A 22,561-nucleotide genomic window follows, 5' to 3' on the forward strand; every position below is an offset into this window, starting at 1 on the left:
TCAATCGAACCCGTTCCGGCCCTGTAGAGGTCGTTATATCGAATATACTTCTGGGCCGTTGCTTATCGATGATGCAGTGCAAGGATATATCTTTTGCCTGCAACAATCTTCGAACACTCCAGATCTTCGTCATCCAAAAATTAGGTGATTTGCAGGAAAGAGCAACCTTAGTTCAATATCTCCTAAATCTATATGCAATAATGACGATCTTGACTATTCAGTACTGGAGCTAGAAGGGTTTAGTACATTTATCATTCATTATTTGTACATCGCTCAAACGAAGATCACTATTTTTCAGTAGAGTCGTTAATGATGTACCCAAGAATCTAGTATTTGACTCGTTCATCGGGATTCTAGGATTCTACACCACCGGCACAAATCCTTAGACAGGCTTCAGTTACGTACAGGAACTGCTAATCAATGATGTCCAACTTTTCGAAGTATGCTTACAACTGGAATGACTTGTAGAAGATGGTTCCCGAGATCTTCCAATCCCTCGGGTTCGGTTGGCAATCATGCGAAAAAAGAAAAAGACAATAATACCACTACTTTTGAATTCTGTATTTTTTTTAATTTGTTCTTCCACTCTCTGGACACATTAAAGTTACAAAGTTCAGTACAGTTATGTTTAACCATTTATGTGTATCAATGCTTAATTCAAAACTATCGTTTTTGGTGTGAGTGATATCTACAAATTAACTTTTCTAAACATCATACATAGTGTTTGCCATTTGTGAGGCCTAATGCATAACCTTAAACCTCACAAACCACAAGAGTCATCCACGATTACTTGGAGATCGCGAATCGGATTCAAACCCTGCCGGCCTTACAGCGTACTGAATTTCTATCATACATTTCTAATTACCCTTGTATTAGCCATCAGTTCGTAGAAAACCGAGTTCAAATTGATTGATGAACCGATAACACACCACACCGTGGTTCACAAAACATACATTAGTTGCCATTTCCGCGCCAGGGGAGCATTTAACAGAGGTCCTTAAGATGATACCCCCGACAGCAGCAACGAGCTGGGTAGTTTTAAATTATAACAACAAACAAGTTGCAGTGCTTTGGACTTTGGACGATGTACACGAAATGCTAACGCACACACAAGCGCCAATGTTCAATGAAAATCAATTATTTTTGCTTAGATCATTCCGGCAAACCGTGGAGCAATTCACATAGTGCCTCGATTTTCACATACTAATCGTCGTCAATTACGATCACGGATTCCTGACCACCTTTGCTACCGCTTACGTCCGTCGCAGGAGTATTCTTTGCGGTCGAATTCCTTGTGATTGAATTCCTTGCGGTAGAATTCCTTGCGGCCGTGTTCCTTGCGGGCACATTTTTTGCGGTCGCATTTTTTGCTGTCGTATTCTTTGCGATCGCATTCTTGGCAGACGTATCTTTAGCAGACTGTTCCGTGGCAGATTTATCCTGTGTAGACTTCTCCGGTGAATCCTTTGCTTCCGCAGACCCTGAAGCTTCTTTCAGTTGGCGCAGCTTCGCCTGATTAGCACGACGTTGTTTCATTAAGTTTTCACGCTGCTGCTGCAACCACTTGCTCTTTGCCTTCGCGGAGGTGATAATTCCAACCGCCTGATTTGGAAAGAGAAAAATGTTGTTTAATTTGATTGTTGTGTGTATGTTTATAGCTAGACAACAACAAAAAAAACGTCAAAATGAAACCTTACCCGATCGTAAATTTTGTCATCGTTTTCGTAACATTTTTCGTCCTCGTAGAGTTGCTTATTGTAACACTGCATGGCTAGCTTCATCCTCATAAGATCTTCGTACAATGCTGGCAGGGTGGATTCCACCGATTCCAGCTGCTCCTGCTTAGATACATTAATTATACCATACACCGTAACAATCTAGAATGATTATGGAAGCGGAAGAAACAGAGTATGTTACATTAATGTACTCTTTCCCTGTTCGATCAGTCGTTCCTTCGGACACGGTACTTACGCAAAACTGGTTGATAACGCTGGTCATTCGTTCTTCTGGTCGTAGCGGTAGCGAACGCTCCTTGAACTTCCACTGTATGGCTAAATTGTACGGTCTGAACGCGTACGTATTGCGTTGGATGAACCTGTGTGGTACAACGAATTCAACGAAGTTGTGTCAGACACATCGATGCTATTTAGGATGTAGGAGAATCGTTCGTGCAATACTTACTGGTTCAACAGCGTCACGGCAGCTTCAAGATTGTGAACGCTTACAAGCTGCTTCTTTACCGTCAGTTCCTTCATGTGTATGATCACCTCGCGTTCAAAGCGCACCACCTCCACCAGTCCAAGTCCGGGGATTTTCGACTCCAGCACGCCCCTGGTAAATGGATGCTCGCCCAGCAGCTTCTCCTCTTGTGCTTCGCTCAGGTACTTCAGATTATCCAGCAACCCGCCTGCTGTTCCAGCCGATCCAGGCGGGATGACACTGTTGCCAACGCCTCCGTCTGAAATACGGCGAGCGCCAGCAACATCACCGTACCTCGCTGTTGCGGCGGTAACTGACACACGTGGCACCACTTTAGTCCGCGGCATTGTAATGGTCGTTGAGGATGATGACGACGATGATGGTGATGGAGTAGCGGATGCATTTAGAGACGCAGATGCTGGTGCAGGGATTGCTGATGGTTTTGCGCTGCTGCTACTGCTGCTACCTACAACGGCTTTTCCATTCACGGAAGTGGACGATACTGATGGCAACAAGGATTTCGCATTGCTGCTCAATATTCTAACCTCGCCCATCTTTCCATTCACGACAGCAGAGATCGCTGACTTGGCGCACGTTGTACCTTCTCCTAGCATGGCATCGTTTTCGATGGAAGTTAACAGCGAGCGCTTCATCTTGAGCAAACCGGACGTAGGGTTGAAGCTGTAGCCGTCCTGTTGGCCTGTTTTGGTTAGGTCCACTCGACGCGCTATCATTGCAACCTGTTCCTGGCTGAGAATGGTTTTCTGTGCGTATGCTGTAACGCCATTTATGGCGTTCGATCCAGCTACGACAACGGAGGCGGTGGCGGCAGGGGCAACGGAAGTGCTGCTGGCTGCGGTACGATCAGCATTTCCACTTGTCGAGGCTGGTGGTTTCATCTTTTCGTTGCTGCTTTCGTTATCATCGTCGAGCCAAACTACATCGTCCTCATCGTCTGATTCCTGCACTACCGGAGCAGGCCTGCTGACCTGGACGCTGACACGCTCAACGGCCACGGAGTTCAGCCTCGGTCTCGGTTTCGGTGCTCCTGCCACACCAACAAGCTGACGACCGGACAATTCGTCGACGAGACTTGCTTTCGTTGTACTCAATGCCCGTACCGGGACACCCGGCGGAGCATTCGATGGTCGCGATACGCGAAGAGCGTTTTGCACCACTTTGACCGATACGTTACTTTCGGCGGATTTCAGTGGGGCAATTGTGAGTGTGCTTACACCGTTGATCGGTCTTGTAATCGTAGTTGAACCCGACTTTAACGTCTGTGGACCCGGTAGCGATATTCGTGTGAAACTGTTCCGTGCGATCGTAGTGCTTGCTGGAATCCTTATACCACTCGGTAAGGTTCTTTCGACACCAGCGCCATCAGTTATTCGGATCACTTTGGCCGCGGGTGCATAGTTGGCTGCAGGCGGTAGCGGTGATGATTGACGCTTCCGGTTCGGCTCATTGCGATTCTGATCGCCCGACACGCTTTTCGTGACGCGTTCCTGTTTCAACACTTTCTCTATTTCGCGCTTCTCTTGCTGGTTTTGCTTCATCGTTCCTTCTACCAGCCGGAACAGATCTATACCGATTTGTTCGACCGCAAACTCCCGCCGGGGTTGTTCGTTGGCTGCGTTGCTATTCTCCGTCGACTCCTTAGCAGTGCCCAAGTTCTCACCTTCGTCATTGTCGTCCGAATCCAGAACAACAACGTCATCATCTAGGTCGTTCGGAACACTAGCGCTCGGTGTTTGGTCCTTTTCGACCGCAGTGATTGACTGCCGTGCCTGTTTTTCCGGACCAACGGTTGCCGGTGCCAGCGGCATGTTATTTCGCTTGAGCAGTGATCGTTGTGCGGTATTGCAGCTGGTGCTAGCTACCGTCCCGCTCGGTGCCTTAATGGCTTCTCGAGGCCGGAACGAATTGAACGCTGTCTGACGTATCTTGCCCTGCACGGATGCTACTCGCGATGTGACCACATCGACCCACCAGCCGACAGTTCGTTTGGTGTTGGCAGGCATCGGTATTCTGTTCTGCCTCTCGTACACTTCCCGCTCGTACAGGCTGCCCTGCACGCTCTGGCAAAGAATCACATCGATCTTGGTCTCCGAGCTTTTGTACGGGCCAAGGAAGAGCGCATTCCCTTCCTTAGGCAGCGCATACATGAACGGTCGCTGCCGCCTTTGAGGCTGATTCGGTGGGGCAGGATTGTCGAGGCGAATTGCTTGCGCCGTACGACTGGCATCGTAAATGGCTTTCTTGATGCGGCCATACGTTACGCAGCACTGCCAGCTCGGCAGGTACATGTGGCTGAAATCGTTCTCAATCTTTATCCGCATCCACCGGCAATCCGACTCACCGCCCTCCGGCGTGTCGGCAATACCGGGCAGCAACCCCAGCGGAAAGTGTACCGGTTGCATGGCTTTGGGCACAATCTCAATGTTCGATTGAGTGCTGAGCATGTTGGTGGACGGTGCTGGTTCAATATGACTGCTGTTGCTGCTACTGCTGCTTGACGTTTGCTTACTCGCTGTGGCCTGCTTGGTGGATTGCTGCGCTGTGGTCGTCTTAGCGGTCGTCGCCGGCACCGTTTTGCGCTGGTAGTCATTGAGGCGTGTACGAATCTTTGAATTGGCAATGGTGGACGGCGCTTTCGGGATGTTCGAATCGGTTTTGAAAGACGTTTCGTCCACCTTGAGAAAGCCGCAAAAGTGCCAGAAATTTTCGTTCCCGTACAGCACTAGCGCGAGCTCGTTCGTTTTCACGTTCTCCACATTGCAGACGACCATTTTCATCAGCAGCGATGGCCGTTCGGCGACAATCATCTTGTCGATCGTGAGCCGCCGCGCACTGATCTGGTGCTGCACGTTCGGTACGAGCTGCTGCTTGAACGGAGCTGTCGCGATAACCGTCATTTCAAGCCCGTTGGTAAGCGTCAAATCCAGCACGTCGATCTCGGCGAGTGCAAACGCGTTCAGCAGCTGGTTCCAGCGGCAGATGTGCATGATACCCTTTTTGGCCGGGTTTATGTGGAGCGTCTCACGCCGCAGCAGCTCGTTGATGTGGCGCATCAGTGAGCACAGCTGACGGTCCGTTTGCTCTATCGGGCTGCTGGCGTTCTGGTGCTGCGTCACCGCTTTGGATACTCTTTGGGCGTAGGCAGATAATTTCGGCGGCTCTGGGTATGGTTCAATGTCGTCTAGGTCCTTTGCCGGTTCGTTTTTCATTTGTGGAACACTTTCACACGATTGCGCCTTTTCGACAGCAGGTTCTTCCGATTCGGTGCTTTCGTCCTCCGACCCATTGCTTGCCGACAGTATCTGCACGATGTACGTGGTTCGGTTGCGGTACGGCATGGTCCGTTCTGGTGGCATGCCATCCTTAAACGCCCGTCGCGCAATAAACGATCGTCGATTGCCGTTGATGACCAGCTTCTTCGAGCCGTCGGAAAGGATGTTTAGCTGTGGTTCATTGTCGATGTTTTCCTCGGTGTCTAGCAGCAGAATGTTTATGAAGGCCAGCCTGACCTCCGTGCTGGACGTATCATCGGGCGTTTTCTTCACATCCGGCGAGTTTTTGTACTCACTTAGCATAAGCTGTTTCAGTTTGCGCACCGACATGTACTTGACCGGTATTTCTGCGGCCCCTTGGTCCTTCGGTTTGCTGGGTGGTGTTGATTTTTTCGCCGTAGCCTTCGATGATGCTGAGGGCAGATGTACCATCGGCGCAAAGCTTGCATTTGAGGGAATTCGCTTCAGGATGAGGTTATTTATGCCTCCGGAAGCTCGCTTCGGTTTGACGACAGTGTACTGAGCGTCGGTCCCGGTGGACTGACTTTGTCCGGGTGCTTTGAACACATCATCATCCTTCTGATGAGCTACCGATGATCGTCGCATGGCTAATGGGACACTCTTCCGTGCAGAGCTAGCTGATTGTCCTGCATGCGCTACTGAAGGGCGCCGAGTGGAGGCTACCGACCGAGCAGACACCTGCCCGGGAACCATTGACGCACGTCGGGCACGGAGGGAAGAAGCACTGGCGGTAGCGGTTTTCTCTTCCAACGAAGTGTGGAGCTTCTTCTTAGCAACCTTCCGTTCGTTCGGTGGTTTGTAGGATTCTTCCGAACTATCCCGTCGTTTCCGGCTGACAGGGAGACCACCCTTGGGAGACTTGCCATCGCTGCTGCTGCTACTGCTACTGTGTGCAGCCGGCTCGGTATAAGCCTTTTCAAACGAATACAACCGTTTACGGACGCTGGCGATTGGTGCAGTGTCGTAGGTAGGTTGTGCTGTTTCCGGCGTGCGATTCTTAGCCCCCATCATACGACCACTGGACGTGCTATCAGCCGGCATCAGCACCAACGAAGCATGGTCGACCGAATACGACCCATCCGATGGGAAAATCTTTCCAGGCGAAAGGCAACCCTCTTCCGTGAAGGAAAATGGTTTACCCTGGGTAGCCTTGCCATGGCAGAAGCATCGGTACAGATCGTGAACCATGCACAGCGGTTCAATATCGGCCAGCTGGGGCAGTTTGGTCAGCAGCACGTGCGCGTGCCTCATACGATCCGCCGGCGACAGAGGTTTCGCATTCGGCGGCGGTTTACTGATGTACTGCGACACGTCCTTTGCGCTGCCACCGTTCAGCAAACTCTGCATGCTCAGATCGTTGTAGTAGTCGTCGTACTTTTTGGGTTTTTTCTTCTGCCGACGAGATTCGGTCTCCTTGTTGTGCACCAGTACGGTTGTGTTTTTGGTCAGGATGACGGTGTGCGTAAATTCACGTTCCTCTTTCGCCAACCGGGCCGTCGCTTTCTCCCGAAGATACTTCACGTCCGCGCTGGTCAGAGCAGTGGCTTCGCCCTTTCCTTCTGCAGCAAGATCCGTCTGAAGGAAAACAAGAAAATATACACACGATATTGTACTCGTACGACTTAACAACATGTCCAATCATCGGCTCAAGCCCCGTATGGACTGACTATCCTGCTATGAGTATACCACAGTACAAGCCACATATTTTCAAGTGCATTGGTGGCAGTGCTGTAAAATGTCACTGTCAATGTTATAAAAAAATCTGACTGAAACAAAATCCATATCAGCGTCACGTACTCAATTGTGATAATCAGTGGTGATACTCAGAACGATTGGTGTGACTAATACATGCTCATGACATGTTTGCGACCATCGCATGATCAGTCATTATGTCATGGCTTTTTATACTGTGATCAGTTCTGCAAAATGTCAATGACATAGCCATGGCAAATTCCGGCTGAAACAAAACAATGTCAGCGTCACGAGCTCTACTGTGATGATCAGAGGTGAGACTCAAACAGTTGTTGCGACCAGTGCACATTGGGCAAACGCCTGTATAAAAATCGAAAAACCAACTTCATCGCAGGTTAACACCATAATCATTTTCTTAAAATAGATACTTAAACTTAATTGAAACCAAAATATTTCACGTTTTTATTTTAAACTTACTGAGATATAGGCCATCAAAGTGTAAACTTTGTGTTTTTTGTCCCAAATTGGAGCTATTTTTCGACCGAACATAAACCATCATATTTTAGTATATGATGCTTATATTTTGATAATCAATGTGTCGTTGGAAAGGTTTTTTTGTCATACTTTGATGTTATGTCTGAATATTTTACAAAAAATTGTTTTTAAAGTTCTTAAATGATTGAAAACCAAACATCCCTGCTGAATTTTTGGATATTTTCATTTTGGAGAGTGATTTTTTTATGATTCAACTCGATTTCACTCGTGAGTCGTATATTATAAGAAAGATCAACATTTTTCCTACATTTTGTCGTTAAAATTAGCTGCGACCATCTGCGATCCCGAAAATTATTAAACTTTTATTATTAAAATTATTTAAACATAACTTTTTTACCGCGTAATACTTTAAAAAATCATGTTCAGTCAGAAACTTATTCCACCTTCGTTTTAATTCCTAACACTTACTGTTGATGCTGTTAACTGATACGCAATAATGCAATGTTGTGAGCGATAATTATTAAGTTTTATTCGCTGTCTTGACGATTTTAGTGTAGGACTACCCTGTATAGTAAGAACAATTGTATTGAATGAAGAAAAACTGCAATAGCACGAGGAATTGATTTTCATCCCGGCGTTTGTATGGCCGTTGCCCACTGTGCAGTGTTGCGAACGGTGATAGTCATCAACATAAAATTTTACAAAATGATACTTTTTGAAGCCTTGCATTCTAGCTTTCATTCGACAATCACGGAAAAAATGTCATTTGACACGATGATATTTTTTTGATACATTCATTTGAATTATTGATTTTTCCGTACTTCAAGTCAACTAGATGTTCATCGAAAATTGGTCCTTTTTCGTGGTTTTGTGTGAATTTCTATACTCCTGTAAGTGAACACCATTTTCCTGGTTGACTGAGTGAAAATATGAAAAGTGGTCTAATGGCTAAGTATCGGCAAATGCACGATTAAGCAGTTCTGGCATCACATGAAAAATGTCAAATGACAATCATTCTACTTTTTTGCAATCATGTCATCGCAAAACCATTGACTGTTATTGCACAAATGATTGTCGCTCTTGAACAGTCGTGTCATGGTAACCATGAATATCATGGTCGCGACAATTTTTGTCGATGATGATCACAATAGTCATGGGAGATATGCATTGCTTGCGAGTGGTTCCAAGAAACAAAATGAGCATGGTTTCACGCTCTGTTTGATCCGACAGACAATCAGAGCAGACAGAGCGAGAAATAATTATCATTTTGTTGCTTACGACAACACGCCAAGTGTATTCCACGAATGTCGTGATTATCACCGACAGAAAATATCGTGACCAAGTGAGTGACCAAGGGTTGGGTGCTAAACAAAATGTCACCAAGTATGTGATTGATCCTCTAACTCAGGGGTCTCCAAACTTTTCAGTTCGCGGTCCGCATTGCTTCACAATCAACTTCGTTGAGGGCCATTTTGACGCTACCTTTAGAATGGGTGGAATGGGTTTCAAATCTCGTTTTAATAAGAAAATACTAGCAAAATACATAAAATTTCTAGAGATTTCTTATATTGAATCTTGATTTTCGTCTAAAAAAATAAATTTTGATTGGTTAGTCAGAAAAGAAAGCTATTTCATTTAACCTTTACCCAGTCATCGCGGGCCGCATTAAAGGCTCTTGAGGGCCGCATGCGGCCCGCGGGCCGTAGTTTGGAGACCCCTGCTCTAACTGTTTGAGTCTCGTCATTGATCATCTCAATTGGGTACGTGAGCTGATTTGAGTTTCGTTCAGAGTGTTTCGTTTGAATCAAGCACTCGTATGTCGTTTTCGTCATGTCATGACGCACTTTCATTGAGTATCACCAATGCACATCAAACTACCACATATGTTAATTGTTTTCGAAGGTGAATATCTCGTGATGCTCATTACATTTTGCAGCACTGATTGGTGGTATAGGAAGGCCTAGCCCGGGTAAGGTTTTTGTGCCAGATAGGAATAGAAATCGTAGTTCATCAACAATCAGATTGAACGACAAGTACTTACCTTCACTTCCTGCGTTTGATTGGCAAGCTTTTCTTCAAATCCACAGCTGCAGCCAAACATGCAGCCACTCTGCCGGCAGTGCTGCCTTCGATCGGTAGCGGCCACGGCAGCAGGTTGGGAACTGTGCAGCACGTCGCAAATGCAGCCCAAGGAACAGTATTGCGGGTCGCATCGTTGCTGCTGTTGCTTCTGCTGCCGGGTGGTTTCAGCAGAACTGACCGCGGGATCGCTAGGGTCTTCGATAATGGTTGCGTTGAGACGTTTCATCTCGCGGCTAGTGGGGAAGGGGGAAACGTTTATTACGTCAGTACACCTGTTACAATGAGATTTGAGTGATGGGATGACACAAGCGGAACATGACACAAGCATTAATTAATAGAGGGTAAGGTTTTTTTAATCATTTGCATTCCTGAAGTTTGGGTGGATGTAGCTTTCGAGGTTTTAAATTGCCATAATGATACGTATATAATCCGTAAAAACATGATCATCTACGATGTAAAACTCAATACTAGACGTGATGATCATTCGAAAATTCAAGATGCATTTGTTATATTTTGATGTTTATTGATGGGTTAAAGGAAATGTATACCAAAATAGATACAAAAATTAGTTTAGTTTAAGTTTATCACATTAATTTGCATTAAGAATCCATCAGGCTACAAGCAGAACAACAAAGTGTGTGGAGCACGTTTAATTCTGCATTAAATTGGATCTTTCAAGCATACATAAAGTGATAGCAAAAAGCAATCAAACGAAATTCAAAAGAAGCAGCAATAATATGTTATATGAAAGATTGTTAAATTAGTTACCCTACACGAATGCACAAACTAGAAACAGTATGATGTAAAAGGTTATGCTTACAGTAGTTTCAACTTGACTGGATCGACCGTCTTGCTGCCGCTCTCCGAAGACGGTGCAGGACCGCTGGGCTCGGCAGCAGGGGTAATCTCTACACCTGAACCAACTTCGCTGGCTGCAGGTGCTGGTGGAGTGCAGATCTTCTCAGCGCCACCCACAGCACCCGACACCGGTGGTTCATTCTTAACTGACATAGGCTTCACATCACCACCAGCTCCCGATGCCGGTGTCTCAATCTTGATTGGCATGGTCATCTGCTCTCGGGATGGACGTGCACCGTCCTCCCACTTCACATAATCCACCTCCGGATCGTCCTTTCCCAATATATCTTCCGCAAGCGCGATAGCTACGGAATCCGTAATGGCACTAAGCACATCGGCACACACCAACTCATCCGGATCGATTTCATCGCCTTTGCCTTCCTCCAACGCTTTGTCGATTGCTGCCCGAAACGTCAGCTTTTCGTCCATCAGTTTCCTAAACTCCTCGACGTCACAGTGCACTGGCGATCCGGGGCTCGCCATAAAGCGACGCCTGATCAACATGCGGCGCTGATTGTTCAGGTACGGCAGCTCAAACACGAAAGATCGCTCTTCGCTCGCGCTGGGCACCGTTTTGTCCTCCTCCCGAGCACCATCGGCTGTCAGCGTTGAGACGGCAAACCGCGCCCAGTTTTCCGTAATACCGTCGTGCGGAAGGATCATCTTCAGGTACGGCTTAACGAAACCATCGAGCGGCCGATTGAGCTTTGGAAACACCTCCAGCTCCACCGGCGGCATTTTGAACACCTCCAACTGTCCTAGCGTCGGATCGTCGTCGGGTGACGGTTGCAGACACTTTGAGGACAGGGGACCGGGCTTGGTGCCCGGATAGGAACGTTTGTTTTGGTAGCCCGTATCGTTGGACGTGGTGCGATACAGGTAACGGGCAGCGTCGTTCATCATCCGTTCCTCTGCATCCGATTGGGAGGATTTGTTTCTGTCCTCTGAGATATTCAGCTTCACTCCCTCGGGAAACGGTGGACAGTGACATTTGCTAACGTAGTGAATGCGATGACCGTGGGATGCCACCACCGGGCTAGAGTACAGTGGGTTCCGCGAAAGCGTCTTATACCGATGATTGCCCCGACACCCGGACATCTTGATCGTGCGGTTATCGATGGTAATCGTTTGGAAGTAGTAGCGGCCCTTCTCCGTTCGCAACCATGACAGCGCTCGCCAGGTGTCGCGGGTGAACGGAATCTGCTGATCCTGCAGCTCCTTCATGCGCTGGAAATCGAGCGCGGCATCGATGTTCTTACTGCGCTTTTTCAGAAATTGAAATATTTTCGACTCATTGTCGATCATCAGGTACCGCACATCGTTCTCCCGCTGCACCAGGATGCGCTTTTGGGCCACGGTTCGCGGTCGCACCATATCGTTCGGTCGCTGGGGACACTCGAGCCGCGGCGGCAGCGAACCGAACGAGATCAATCCTTCCTCGCGGAACAGATCGCTTCGCGTTTTCGCGCCCGTTTCTACACTGTCTGCGTCCATACTGCTGCCGTAGGCAAGGAATGGAGCGAACGGTTGCGACTTTTTCACGATCGGCGTCGGCAGCAGCCCCGGTAGGCTGGGTTTGTCCAGCTTCACTATCTCGCCCTCGTCGAACCCATAGAACTCGGTCGACGAGTTGGAGTTTGCGCAGTCGAGATCGAGATTGAGCGTTTTGTGCAGCTTGCCGAACACCTTCGAGACCCGCATCTTGCGCGGCTCCTCGGGAATTTCGATGTACCTCGGGCGGGCGGCAATTTTCGTACGATCGCGCAAACTGCGGCGCCCCTCGCTACCGTCCAGACTGTTGTCGGAAAAGGAGGAGGGTACGGTGGCCTTCGCCGGTGGCGATAGGTTGAACTTGTTTAGCAGTGAATCGACGATCGAGCGATTTTTACGCTGCTCCAACGGTTCCAGCTCTATATCGCACGTGTACGTTGGATCCAGTATGTCGGATTTGGACGTTTCGAGAAAGCTGTACGTGCGGGAGTCGTCCCTCGGTTCATCTTTCACCGGTGTGCTATTGACACGGTTTAAAACAACCGCTGCCGGTGACATCGTTTCCAGCGTACCGTCTAAAGGAACATTATTTTCTTTGTTCGGATCGGCATCCTCGGTTGAGCAGTTTGGTGACAGGTTGATTTCGGTTTTAACCAACGGTCCTCTCTCCGCTGGATCGTCCTCCGTGGATGTGCCATTTGCTTCGACACCGTTCTCAATCGGCTTCGGCGAACCATTATCGAGGGGTGCTTCGTCCTCCGGAGCGTCCACGACTTTGCTCTTTTGCATCGACTCTACCTCCTCCATCCTTTCCTGCAGCATTGCCAGCAACAACCGAATGGCACACTGTATCGAGTAATACTCCTTGATGGTGCTGAGCGTGTCTACCCGATCGGTATGCGAAGTCGTCTTTGGAGTTGCCCGCACGAGTGCTGTACTTTCTTCACTCGGCGGATCGATACGTTGCTCTTGAGGTGCCGCCGAAGATGGTTCTTCCTCCCGAACTTGGCTAATGTCACGACGTTCCTCCTCACTTTCCTTCGTTATGGCATTTGAATTCACCGGAACTTCGCCTGCCGCGGCATCAGTCGATCCATCGGCAGGTGATGGCGCGTGGTCGGTCGCACCGTTGTGCGTTGAGGCACTTTGCTTTGCGGACAGCGGATGCTTGACGCGCTTCTGGAAGTAGTGTGGTATGGCACGGCGGGCCGCAAACGTTTGCACCAGCCTGATGGCCCGTTTTTTGACCAGCGCCAGTCGACGGTTCCGATGTTGGCGCAGATCCGATTTGCAACTACCCTGGGGCAGTGGCTTATACATTAAACGGCAAATACGCAACCGGCACGGGTACGCCTTCGGATCAGCGTCCTTAGCGCGGGGGACTGATGCTAAGGGATAAACCGGTGGTGCACTGTCAGCACGCAGAACGCTCGACTTCCGTCCCAACCAGCAGCTGAAGCTCGGGCATTCGCAAGGGGGGCTGGGTTTGTATGTGTTTGATAAAATCATACAAGGATGGGAACCTAGAACGATACGAACATCGATGGATAGGATTACATGTTTGCAACAGAAGGTTCAAGATCTAGCACTTGTGGAGGAATCCTTCAAAATGAACAATTTAATGAAATTGCCGTGAGCCAATATTAACGACCTATAATAAAAGCATTTATAATAAACTAGATGAAACAGGAAAGTAATCCAACACGGATTGAGCTATAAAATTATACAGCAATTTGCTTATTTCATTGCCATCAAATCGATAAAAGTGCAAATAAAGATGGCGCCCAACACACACCTAGAAAAGCAAAATACGTGATCGTGTTTGTGTCAATGGTAATTATTTTCTAAAAATGCATATTTACACCCACAATCACGTTCAAGTATTTCTTCACGAAAATAATCATTTTTTATCATAAAAACAGTTTCCGTGATTTAAAAAAAACTATCAGTTAATTTACACTTTAAAATATGTTTTCTCCACTATAACAAACGCTCTGCATTTGCTTTGTATACAACGCAAAATGAAATAATTATTGTAACTTAGTTAAAACGTATAACCAAAGGCACAGAGAGAGACACTTAAATGTGGCCGTCTTGCATGAATTAGTTTTTCTTTTTTCCCACCATTCATGTCCAACGCAAAATGGCCAAAGGTGAACAAGTGAATGATGGTAATGAAAATAATGTTACACATTTTTCAGCAAAATTTCTACTCCCCACCTAGCACCAGCGATGGCGGTATAGAAACACATTTAGTTTTTCGATTCATAATTATCCCCCTCGTTTCTGTGATTCTCTATGATTCTTCCGCTAGACGACTCGAGGCAGGAAAGGAAAAGCACACAACTGTCGTAAAGATAAAATGGCTGACTATATCGATAGGATGAATGGGAGAGTACGGAAACGACACTGACGACGGGGCTACAACAAAAGCCAAGGGAGAAAAAATAGATCAATCCCAGAATGACGACCTTGGACATTTGGATTTTAGGCACCATTTGCGCAACCTTTGACATTAATCATTCAAACTAAATTATGATCTTACTATTATTTTATTACATATTGATCGGAGAAGAAAAATATACGAAACTAATTAGCAATGGTTACATTCTCGAGATAATCCGAAAATAAATGGTGAATTATTAAAGAAGAAAAATAATAAAATAACACCTCTAATTAATTGAACTCATTACTCCATTACGCGGTGCTGTAATGTAGCGGCTACCAGAGAGACGAATTTAATATCCACATTCTCGCACACGCACATAAAAACCCGCAAACCGCAAGCAGGAAGGAAAGGAGAGGGAGGCGGAGGATGTGTGTGAGGCCAACCGAGAAATAACTTCGTTCACCAAAATCCATCTTTAAGCCATAGATAAACACACAAACACACACGCGCATACATCTATCCTTATCGAGAGACACCTACACCTCCCCTTCCCCTCCACACTCTTGCCGTGCTTCCTACACAACGTTGGCAAAAAAACATAAACACAAAAAAGTCACTTCAATCTTCAAAAGCCATAAGATGCGCTTTTCTGCACCCACACACACACACACACACACGCACACACACACACACACACACACACATTTTCTTACCATTCCGCAACAATGGCCCGGACATGGCTGTCGCGGCGTTCATCGACCGAAGCGAGTAGTGGAAATGGAAATGATTGTCCCCTTTGCCACAGTCGCACACACCCCGTCACACACACACACAAACGCACACAAAGTGGTACAAGCGGGACAAGGTATCACAGCACACCCGGGGGGATGATGCTTCGCTTCCTAAGCCCACAACGTCTGTTAGCTACGTCGTGAAGAAAACATTCTTCTCATGTGTCACACAACACCAGCAGCACCGCACACCGTGCATCGTGTTCATTAATAACACCGTCCGGGGCGGCACGGGAGAACTTCATAACGTTTGACAATTGTAACAACAAACAGGCACAGCCAAAGGGTCAGCACAACTAACAGTCAAAACTGGACCGGGGGCGATGCGGGAAAAGCACAAATATCATGCGGTTCTCGGTGCGTGATGGTGGTTGCGGCTGCTGCTTCCCATCCTACGCCGAGCACAATCGATACGCTGCTTCAAACGCAGTGTATTTCCCGCAGCTGGCTACGAAAACGCAGCAGCAGCAGCAGCCACAGCAAAAGCCGAGAGGAGCGAGAGATAGAGAGAGCGCAACCAAGTGCGGACGAACAAAAGAATGACAGGTAAATTAGATCAACATAAAACTCACTGAAAGACAATTTCACGGAAACCCACTGTACCTGATGAGTTATGTAAGAGAACTGTAAACTCCGAAACATAACGTCCGACACGCACCCGAAATATGAGCAAATAAAGAATTCCACCCGAACTTTACATATCTACTCGCACCTCACAAAGTAGTGAAAATATTCAACCACAGTGAGTCACCGTTTTGCACGTACCACCCCTACACATCCGTTCTGATCGCGCACGGTAAAATCACCTTCTCTCGGGAATCTTCTTTCATTACCGGAATGTTCCACATGTGCACTCCCGAACGACTTTCTACCGAATGGCCGACGTTATTGCACGACGAAAGGGAAACTGTTCTCGATCGAACACAGCTAGCTAACCACTTCGCTTACCCGGCGGCGGCCATTTTGTTTTTTCATCAGGCAACACAAAAATGGCGATCGTGGTGCGTAGGCTGCACTTCACATTTCTGCACACACACTTTGATATTTCGGTCAAGCTGTCATGGTGAAGCGAAAAAGGAACGTGCGGGATGGGGTTGAAAAATGAGCAGCATGTACCGTTTTACAACGAGGCTGTGTTTTCTCTCCTACTACGAAATAACTGCCTGACTGATCTGAGCAAACCCGCAGCCGCACCAAAGCAAGGCGTACTTTGTTAGGTTAGCCGTTTCCGGTTAAGGCGTTTCACGGTGACATGTACAGTCTACCCGATGACAGCATCAATTTTGGCATGATCCTGTAACACTGGAACGCGTCTGACTCACTTCCGGGGTTCGGGAACGCATTCTAGGGGATCGGAAGTTTACTCGCGATGACAGAACTGAAGGGGGATACGGGAAACAGATGCGTAGTAGAAGGGCAGATTTGGGGAAAAAATCATACGGGAGTCGGGGTAACACTTGCCAATGGATAGGAAACTGTTCACACTACCGGGGTTGTAATATTATCGAACACGACATCACACCAACAATGAACAAAAACAAAAACAACTCACACTCAGCATCCCGCTGTATGTTCCTTCGCTAGGGATCCGAGGGCTCCAACCGTGGGGGATCCGACAGCCGCGCACTGTGGCAACATTTTAAAAATGGCGGCCAACCTCAATCGACAGAGCAAACGCGCCCCGTCGCCATTGTCTGGGCTTTGGTTCGCAAACTTTGTTCGGACACGGCCGTGGCTCGCGCGAGTGATGTTTTCACCGACACCGTTTCCAGCGCGTAAAAACACAAATCGTCGCAGACTTGGACTTTTTCGCTTCTGCACAGCGTGGCAGATCTAGATCTTCTCTCATGCAGGCACACACAGCCGACCGTAAAACAGAATTCGATATCCGTGGTTGAATGCGCGTATATCCTCTGCGCCGCTGCACCCTGGTTCACTGTGAAGGAATTGCTTTTTTGCTGTTGTTTGCAGTGCGACGAGCAAAACTAACCTCCCTGTCGGAACTGTCAAAACCCGCAGGCCCGCACCGTTGTTGATATTCGTCCACCGAGCAGCGGACCGTGTGTGTTCGTGTACCAGATGCTACGGATTTGATGTTCTCGGTGAGTAGGAGATATATTTTACACGTTGATATTTTTGGATGTATGTAAAACAATATAAAGATGTGATTTAAATCGTAAAATTAGCAAAAGCGTACATAAATAATGGAAATCGTTTTTCGTCCGTTGCTGGGAAGGATGACAGATCGACAAAGCGAACAATATGTCGGTCGATCGGACTGAAGCCGGCTTGAAATAGGGGTGCCATGTTTGTTTTCGGCTCTGTTGCTAAAACGAAAATAAATTTGAAATGCATTACTTTCAAGCAATTTGATTGGGGCTAATGTAATCATTGTGGTCGTAATAATTAGATTATCATTATGGTCGTAAATGAAATCGACTTTTACGTTAAACAAAGTTTGTTTTATTGCATGTTTGTCCGTTTTATGTCTTTCAAATGCATGAGTTTTGTTTGAGTTCTAATGGTGCTTTTTAGTGACCCCGTTGTTATCTGTTTCGAAATGTATCTTGTGTATCTAAAAGAATTTTATCCTCGGATGATAATGTAATAGGGCAAAGTATACCACGAATTTCGTAGTTTTATCGACTGTATAGAAAAACACGATAGCGTTTTTCACTTTATGGCAGTTGGCCTTCTTTATGCTCTAAAATCTACACGATATTTGACAGATGGCAGTATGTTGTCAAAATCATTCACCGCTGTGGATCGCCTAGAAGCACTGTCACAAAATAGAAAACATTTAATGTACTGAATAATTTTCTTCGTTTGTTTAGATGTTAAAAAAGTTAAATAACCTTATTTCTGTTTTTAAATAACTATTAACCAACCAGCCTAGTAGGGGGCGGTATACATTTGAACCACCCAGGTGCTCTGTGTGTACTAAGCATAGCAACTGGACTCAAATTACATGGCTGTGTTAATGTATGTTGATTAACTCATTGAATATACATAGCAGGATAGTCATTCCCCAAGCGCCACAGATTAAGCTTAAACGACTGGAAAATTGAATATCCATAGAAAAAAAAAATGAAAGCTCCACAGCTTCATTGGTTTGATCAATAGATGGGGTATTACAACTCATCATTATATTGCTATCCTTTTCTTGCAATGTGCTTCGACAAGTTTTAATTTATCATGACCTATATAGCCTTCTAACTTTCTGAGCAAAAATCTATATTAATGGTCGTGTGGTCAGATACACGGGTATCAACAACAACGACCATTACTCAAAATCTCACTTGCTTCAGTGCTGGTGGTTTCTGTTGGAGTTTAGTATTTAAACAATCGTATCGCCGTTCTAGTTCTAGCGATGCATAACTTCAATGCGAAACCATACAACAGTACAGAGGAAATGAGAAAGCTCTCCTCCAAGTGATGAAGCTCAACTGGTTGGGGTATCCCATCAACAGAGAGCGCCACCAGCTTTTTTGCTATTTTTAGAATGCATGAGTCGTTTGCCGTCTGCTAAACGAAGTCTTTCTATATTCCGTTTAGGTAGAGAACTTGAGTCGTTTAGAAGCCGTTTAGTGGTCGTTTAGTGGATTTGTGGCACTTGGGTCCTGTGTATTGGGAACGGCGTTCAAACGGGGCTTGAACTCATGAGGGCAATGTTGTTAATTTGTGCGAGTTTAGAACTTAATTATGGCAGCCAGAGGCATCACGGGAGGGTCCTGAGCGAAATGAAAGCAAAAAAAAAAAACTATTACTGCCAGATCAAAACCCATGGTGCTCAAATGCAGTGGCCTGTTAGCTTATGAAAGATAGCAGGTTATCGATTCTCAGTGAGAATTTATCACCTCTGCATTGAATTGTTCTTCTGCATACTTAAAATCTGCCACTTAGGTTGGTTGAACGAGGTTGAAGTCTGAGTGAAAGCTATGTTGCTGTAACGCATGGATTTGTATAGAATCCAAACAGAAACAGGGAATCTTATTTAGAAACTTGTCTGTTGAAGCATATAAAATTATGTAATCGTTTGAATTCTTCTTCTATTTGGCGTAACGTCCTACGCGGACATACCGGCCTATACAGGCTTTAAAGACTTAATTCATTCCACGCATCCGGATAGTCAGTCCTTCCTACGGGGGCACGGTCCATTCTAGAATTGAACCCATGACGGGCATGTTATTGAGTCGTTCGAGTTGACGACTGTACCACGGGATCTCCCCGTTTGAGTACACTGTTCGAATTTGAAAAGCGAGGACGTCAAGCTCGTGTAAACATTGTTTGGAGTGTACTTAGGCCCGTGTCTGTGCTCCATCGCATGCGATTTTATCGCACGTGCTGTCAAACGCTTTTTCGTATAATATTGCGATTAATTGGATGATTTTAATAATATAACGATTATGAAAAATTAAATTGAGATTGTTCCTACAACTACACCACACATTTAGTTTGACAGATAAAATCGGATGCGGCGTCCGACGAAATCAAAAATTTTTGATTCCGTCGTACGACGAAATCGCACGTCCGACGTTATCTGTCAAATCCCATATAAAATTTTGACAGGCCTTCCGATAAAATCGCATCCGATGGAGCACAGACACGGGCCTTATAGATGAGCTTGGTGAATCAGTTTCTCAATACGGGTGTGTAATAAATTCGAAAGAAGAGTTTAAGCTAATGCAGACACACGGTATTTTTTTATTGTATGGAGAATTACGCGTTTGCAACAACTACATGTAGTTCACAAGGTATAACGTACCTGATTTACGCGGACAGCTCCTGGATCAAGTATGGGCGGATTTTACAGGTCAGGTGACTTTTATGGTACAGTTTAAAATCATTGACACAAAATATTATACAGTAGAACGTCGATTATCCGGGGGCGGATTAACCGGCAGGCGGCTTAACCGTGCGCATAAATGTGACAGCTGTTCAAACGTATAGCGAACATTTGCAGCGATAGTCAAGTGAGCAACCAGTTTTTTGTGCAGCTTCATTTAAAAAATTCATTTTTGTTCGTGAAAAGTTTAAACCTATTGTTATTGATTAAAATAATATTCCCCAAGTGCCACAAATCCACTAAACGACCACTAAACGGCTTCTAAACTACTCAAGTTCTCTACCTAAACGGAATATAGAAAGACTTCGTTTAGCAGACGGCAAACGACTCATGCATTCTAAAAATAGCAAAAAAGCTGGTGGCGCTCTCCTCCTCTGTTGGTGGGTGGGATACCCTAACCAGTTGAGCTTCATCGCTTGGAGGAGAGCTTAGCTTTCTCATTTCCACTGTACTGTTGTATGGTTTCGCATTGAAGTTATGCATCGCTAGAACTAGAACGGCGATACGATTGTTTAAATACTAAACTCCAACGGAAACCACCAGCACTGAAGCAAGTGAGATTTGAGTAATGGTCGTTGGTGTTGATACCCACGTATCTGACCACACGACCATTCATATAGATTTTTGCTCAGAAAGTTAGAAGGCTATATAGGTCATGATAAGATAAAACTTGTCGAAACACATTGCAAGAAAAGGAGATAGCAATATAATGATGAGTTGTAATACGCCATCTTTTGATCAAACCAATGAAGCTGTGGAGCTTTCATTTTTTTTTCTTTGGATATTCAATTTTCCAGTCGTTTAAGCTTAATCTGTTGCGCTTGGGTCTACTAACGATTAATTGATAGATTCAAGGTGAAGATTCTAGTGAATTTTATATTTTTTATATGAATTTGACATTTCTCGGACGATTATCTGTGCAAATCGATTAACCGGCAACCGTGTGGTCCCGAGCTGCCTGGATAATCGACTGTACTGTACTCAATTTCTGCAACAATATGAAACAATATGAACGTCGATTCTCCGGTAGCGGATTAACTGGCGGGCGGGTTAACCGTGCGCATGAATGTAACAGCTGGTAAATCGTGGTGAACATTTTTTTGCAATGGTCAGTTTGGCAAAAACATTTGTTATACAGCTATTACCGAAAATAGTGATATTTTCGTACTTAACTTTTGTGTAAGAACAATTGTTATAGTTATTCAATAAAACAATATTGTACTTATGATTAATCGACTGGTTTAAAGCAATCGATTAACCGGACGTTCGGTCCCGAGCTGCCCGGATAATAAACTCTCTATCGTAATTTGTTTAGTAAGTATTTAATGAATATCAATTTTATGGTATGATTGACTTGAATAAAAAAATCAGTATTAGCCTGGCTGAAAAAGTGGAACCTATGAACTAGTGGTGGACGGGTTGATTAAAATCTGTTTGGGTTGACCGTAAAGGCCCTATTATATTACAGGAATAAATCCGGAATTTATCTGTCGTTTACCTCATTTGACAGAAAAATCTGCTTCTGTAATGTTTTAACACGCTCGAAATTACGGAACAGAAATTTATATAAAATGTATCTTTCAATTTAAAATAGTTACAGTAAAACGTCGATTATCCGGGGGCGGATTAACCGGCGGGTGGCTTATACGTGCGTATAAATCTGACAGCTGTTCAATCGTACGGCGAACATTTGTAGCGATAGCCGATTGGGCAACCAGTGTTTTGTGCAGCTCTGGTGTCTGGTGATCTGTCTGGTGGTTTTATCAAATTTCAGTTTTGTTCATGAACGGTTGTTAAACCTATAGTTTTTGATAAAAAAAATATTCTACTAACGATTAATCGATTGATTAAAAGTGCGAATTTGATATTTCTAGGACAATTATCCATGCAAATCAATTAATCGGCAACCGTCCGGTCCCGAGCTGCCCGGATATACGACGTTATACTGTATGGAATTATGGAATTATGGAATTATTGGAATTATTAAAGGAATGAAAGGTTTTACACCTTGACAGTGAAATACTCCTTCATGAAAGATTCTACATTGGCCTGGACCGATTCATTTTTTCTGGCGAGGTAAAAACTGTCAAACGCCGTTTGACGTACCAATTCCATTCCAAATTCCCCAATGTGATAGGGTCTTAAATCTCGTCGTGATTTTGGGTTCAATACGTTTAGTAGAACGCTTATGAAAATGAACATATGCGGCAACATTTCCGTATTTGTTCATAAACATGAGTTAAAATTGATTTGAAATTATTTTGTGTCCGTTTTGGCATGTGCCTCGTTCAATTTGGTATCCGAAAATGTTCCTGCAGCAAATAAACTTGTAAATATTTTTAAACAACTAAACAGCGGTTTGCTTCTCGTGCAACAACAAAAAATCCCGCAAAATGAGTTCGTT

The 22,561-nt window shown here is 45.5% G+C and overlaps 1 protein-coding gene across 8 annotated transcripts; it reads right to left on the reverse strand.

The window, feature by feature from the left end:
• Positions 1-546: 546 nt before the first annotated feature.
• Positions 547-17,319, reverse strand: LOC120957906 (uncharacterized). Of its 8 annotated transcripts, none has more exons than XM_040380352.2 (7): positions 16,864-17,319; positions 10,603-13,654; positions 9,742-10,054; positions 2,182-7,088; positions 1,972-2,095; positions 1,698-1,877; positions 547-1,602 (listed from the first exon to the last, which is right to left on the reverse strand). In XM_040380352.2, the coding sequence occupies exons 2-7, from the start codon at positions 13,638-13,640 to the stop codon at positions 1,204-1,206; spliced, it is 8,961 nt and encodes a 2,986-aa protein (XP_040236286.2). In that variant the 5' UTR covers positions 13,641-13,654; positions 16,864-17,319; the 3' UTR covers positions 547-1,203. The 8 variants fall into 8 exon arrangements, with proteins under 8 accessions (XP_040236286.2, XP_040236288.2, XP_049465226.1 ...); XM_040380354.2 differs by lacking the exon at positions 16,864-17,319 and adding an exon at positions 16,260-16,834; XM_049609269.1 differs by lacking the exon at positions 16,864-17,319 and adding an exon at positions 16,145-16,193.
• Between the last annotated feature and the right edge of the window lie 5,242 nt (positions 17,320-22,561).

The sequence above is a fragment of the Anopheles coluzzii genome, chromosome 3, assembly GCF_943734685.1.
Source record: "Anopheles coluzzii chromosome 3, AcolN3, whole genome shotgun sequence".
Classification (NCBI taxonomy): Eukaryota; Metazoa; Arthropoda; class Insecta; order Diptera; family Culicidae; genus Anopheles; species Anopheles coluzzii.

Coding starts and splice junctions, on each gene's coding strand:
- LOC120957906 (XM_040380347.2), bottom strand. CDS start 15,658: ATGATATTTGTGCTTTTCCCGCATCGCCCCCGGTCCAGTTTTGACT. Junction 1,878..1,971: donor GCGTTATCAACCAGTTTTGC/GTAAGTACCGTG, acceptor TAATCATTCTAG/ATTGTTACGGTGTATGGTAT. Junction 1,603..1,697: donor ATGACAAAATTTACGATCGG/GTAAGGTTTCAT, acceptor TTTCCAAATCAG/GCGGTTGGAATTATCACCTC.